This window comes from Echinococcus granulosus (genome assembly GCF_000524195.1).
Source record: "Echinococcus granulosus chromosome Unknown EG_S00221, whole genome shotgun sequence".
NCBI lineage: Eukaryota > Metazoa > Platyhelminthes > Cestoda > Cyclophyllidea > Taeniidae > Echinococcus > Echinococcus granulosus.
This window is the reverse complement of record NW_020170601.1, coordinates 10543-13983: the sequence shown is the minus strand read 5'-3', so window position 1 is coordinate 13983 and position 3441 is coordinate 10543. Positions and strand designations below refer to the sequence as shown.

At 45.1% G+C, this 3441-nt stretch overlaps 2 protein-coding genes across 2 annotated transcripts; both read left to right on the top strand. All coding sequences in view use genetic code 11, as the record gives it.

Moving 5' to 3' along the window:
* Nucleotides 1–213: 213 nt before the first annotated feature.
* EGR_10449 (hypothetical protein) lies at nt 214–594 on the top strand (the record flags this gene model as incomplete). The annotated part of the gene is made up of 1 exon (XM_024499698.1): nt 214–594. The coding sequence occupies one exon, from the start codon at nt 214–216 to the stop codon at nt 592–594; it is 381 nt and encodes a 126-aa protein (XP_024345883.1).
* A 722-nt stretch (nt 595–1316) lies between these two features.
* Nucleotides 1317–2564, top strand: EGR_10448 (hypothetical protein; the record flags this gene model as incomplete). The annotated part of the gene is made up of 1 exon (XM_024499697.1): nt 1317–2564. The coding sequence occupies one exon, from the start codon at nt 1317–1319 to the stop codon at nt 2562–2564; it is 1248 nt and encodes a 415-aa protein (XP_024345882.1).
* Nucleotides 2565–3441: the final 877 nt, after the last annotated feature.

Below are 3441 nucleotides of genomic sequence, written 5' to 3'. Positions count from 1 at the left end.
TTAATGAAGACCACTACGACGACAGCAGTTGTTAACGATCAGGTGCAATTCCAGGTCTCGCCGTATATGCTGATGTGTATCAGTAATAAGAATAGGCACAATAGCCTTATCCCATGAGAACTGGATCAAAAGATTAAGAACGTGGAGGGCACTACCAACGGCGGCTGGAAGATAGCCAACAGTGACCTCTTACAATGACCAGTGGTGAAAACAATGGGCCTAGGAGCAACGTACACCTTTAAGAAGCATATTCCTAATCCACCCTTCCGCTACTATTATGCTAACACTATGGGGCTTGATCCAAATATCAATCACTACCTCCCACACGACACTGACGAAAGATCATATTTGGAGCCATTCACAAACTTTGCACCCCCAGCTCAAGATGACGTCTTCCAAGCCCTAACGATGCCAGATGTAGGTGCCCTCGGAGAATCGTCCAATAAGACCAATGTCTACGGCAAATGCCTCATAGAACTGTCGTTGGACGTTACGTTCATGACTAAGCCTGTCGGTCACGGACACCTGGAGAAGGCTATACCTCTCATTAAAGCAGCTCTGTCTTCAATTAACCAATATTCATACTCGCGTTAATGCATATTGATGTTGTCACATAAAAATTTTGTATTTATGGTATAAGGTTGGAGGAGGGGAAAAAGTCCTAGAAGTAAACCACCTCTCTAAACCTCATTCGCCCGGTACTCACCTCTCTGAACGTTTAGGTTTTCGCCTCCTCCGCCTCCGGGGGGGGGGCTGGGTTGCGTGCGTCACCGTCAGCGCTGGTGCGTGGGTGTGCTCTACGCTGATTGGTTCCGACGGCCAGCCGTCGCGCAGGCGAATCCGGATTTGCGGCCACAATTGTTCCACGACCCTTCATATAGCGAATAAGAGCGGTCACGTTTCTGACTAATTGCTTAGTCAGTTTAACATCAGAAACTCGATATGGAGGAACGCCGCATTCCTCGATAATGCGTTCCATTTTCCGGAATGAGTTATTGGCACTGCTTTGGTAGATCACATGCATGTGATCATCGTGTTCTGTATATAGCACTTCCGATATAGCATCTGGTGTTCTGGTATAGTGCCTCAAGATGAAAGTATAATAACTTCTGGTAAAACCGGCAAGCGTAGTCTGAGACATGTCGTACGTCCAAAAGCTAAACATCTGCTCCACAAAAAACGGCCGTATTTATACCCTAGTAAAACAAAGCATCATTACTTAGCTGTTCTCTCATTGGTTCTTTAAAAGTACGGTGCATTCTTATTGGTTAACGAGGGGACCCCCAATGGCCAAATATGGCCAGTAGTCATTAATTATGCGACACATTCGCATGACTGACGCATCGGGACTGAGTCACACCGCACAAACCGAGCACGACTACATCGCTGAGGCGGTCTTTGTCCATGGCTGCCTCCGAGTTAACGAGGAGAATTTCTACATTAACCAGCCGATTTCTCGATTACGTATCGAGATTCTGCCACCGGTGCAGTTGCTTACATTTTCACAGGAAGAAAATGAAGAGGACCTACGCTTATATGAACCTGCCAGTTTTGATCCATATGGAGGAGAGCCACGACACTCTACACCTATCCATTCTTTTCCGGAAGAAAAGATAGATATCCATGTGGAGGATATACCTGTCGATATGAACGATGCTATAAGAGCAAATATAATGCAGATCGTGCGATACATTGAAAAGAACAACTATAGTACATCACAAGACCGCGTATGGGAGGAGTTCGGAATAGCTTTGGGAGTTGGATCTGGCCTTGGTGCAAAAGTTGGACTTCTAGTTAGTGGAATGTCTTCCGGCCTATCGCAAAGTCAAGTAGTTAGTGCCATAATGGACGCTATTTCGGCATTACGGACAGTCAATGGTGGAGCAAACTATCAGCCTTTGGAGGAAATAGAGCTGGAGGAACTGGTTAACCGCGTACAGGAGGAAGCACCAACAACTGTACTTAATGAAGAGGAGTCACCTCAACCCTCTACATCTGGGCAAGTGGAAGAAGAACCAGTGGAACAGACAGTACGAAAAAGAGCTAAAGTGGGAGATGATATTCCAATGGAGAACATACAAGCATCTACCTCTGAATATGTTCATCCGTCAAAAATACCGAAACATCTACCAGCAGCAGTGAAAACTCGTTTACGTAGGTTGGAATACGAGGTGACCATGACCAGACGTAACTACGAGACTATGAAAAAGCACATTTTCACAGAATATGAGCAGAAATTCAACATTCATCGCAATAGCATGAACAACGATCCCGTCAAATATACGGAGGATCTTCTACACAGGAGGCATTGGACGCCTGAGGAAATAGAGGCATTTGATAAATTCGATTACAATTGGCCTATCAGACAACGGGATTGGTGGAAGGTGAAAGGCGATCTGGAACTTATGGTTAAACTGTACAAGAAATACGAACATTCATTAGATATGCTGTATCAATTAGGACAAATACATAAGATTGAATACTTATTAGCCATTGTATTTTTGTTTTTAATGGGAGGAAGGAGATCACGTAACCAGTTAATGGTTAAACGAAAGAAGTCCTAATATTAACCCACCTCTCTAAACCTAATACGCGCGCGGTACTCACATCTCTAAACGTTTGGGTTTTCGCCTCCTCCGCCTCCGGGGGGACTGGGGTGCGTGCGTCACCGTCAGTGCTGGTGCGTGGGTGTGCTCTACGCTGATTGGTTCCGACGCCCGGCCGTCGCGCAGGCAAATCCGGATTTGCGAACCAATCAACGTAGAGCACACGCACGCACCACGGTGACGCACGCACCCCACCTCCCCGGATGCGGATGAGATGAAAACCTAAACGTCTTTAGCAGGCAGCCATTGCAATGGTTGCATATTCGGTCGAAAGCATTCTTTGAGGGCCGTTATTTGACAGTTCCGGTGTATTTCCTTGATCTACGATTCCGAACAAAACTGCCTTAAATGTAGTGCATGTTTGCAAAGTGTTGGAGAAAATTTCATAAGCACAGGGTGGTGCTACCGAAATGAGTAAAGTGGACAGAGTCCAAAGTGTTTTCTTTGTCAAGTGTGCGGGTTACATAGATATCGTTCCTTTTCACAACTTTCCATTTTCAGCGTCGCTCTCGCCACACCCTGCAGCATTCCTCTGTCTTTGCTTCAAAATCACCAACAAGCCAGAAGCAAATATCCTTTTTAGTATCTAACAATCAGCGAGACTACTATAAGTAACATTGTCCCACAATTTAGGCTACCCTCCATGAAAGATGTGGTGCAGACATATATTTGAAGAAGACCTATTTAGGCAATTTCACGTGAGATTGATTTATCATGATCATAAGAAAATAGAACCAATCATACTCGATTACTTACGCCCATGGTTATAATTTGGAGTGAACATTGCCACATTCGATGAAGTAGAGATACATACGAGACACACATTTTGCTTAGC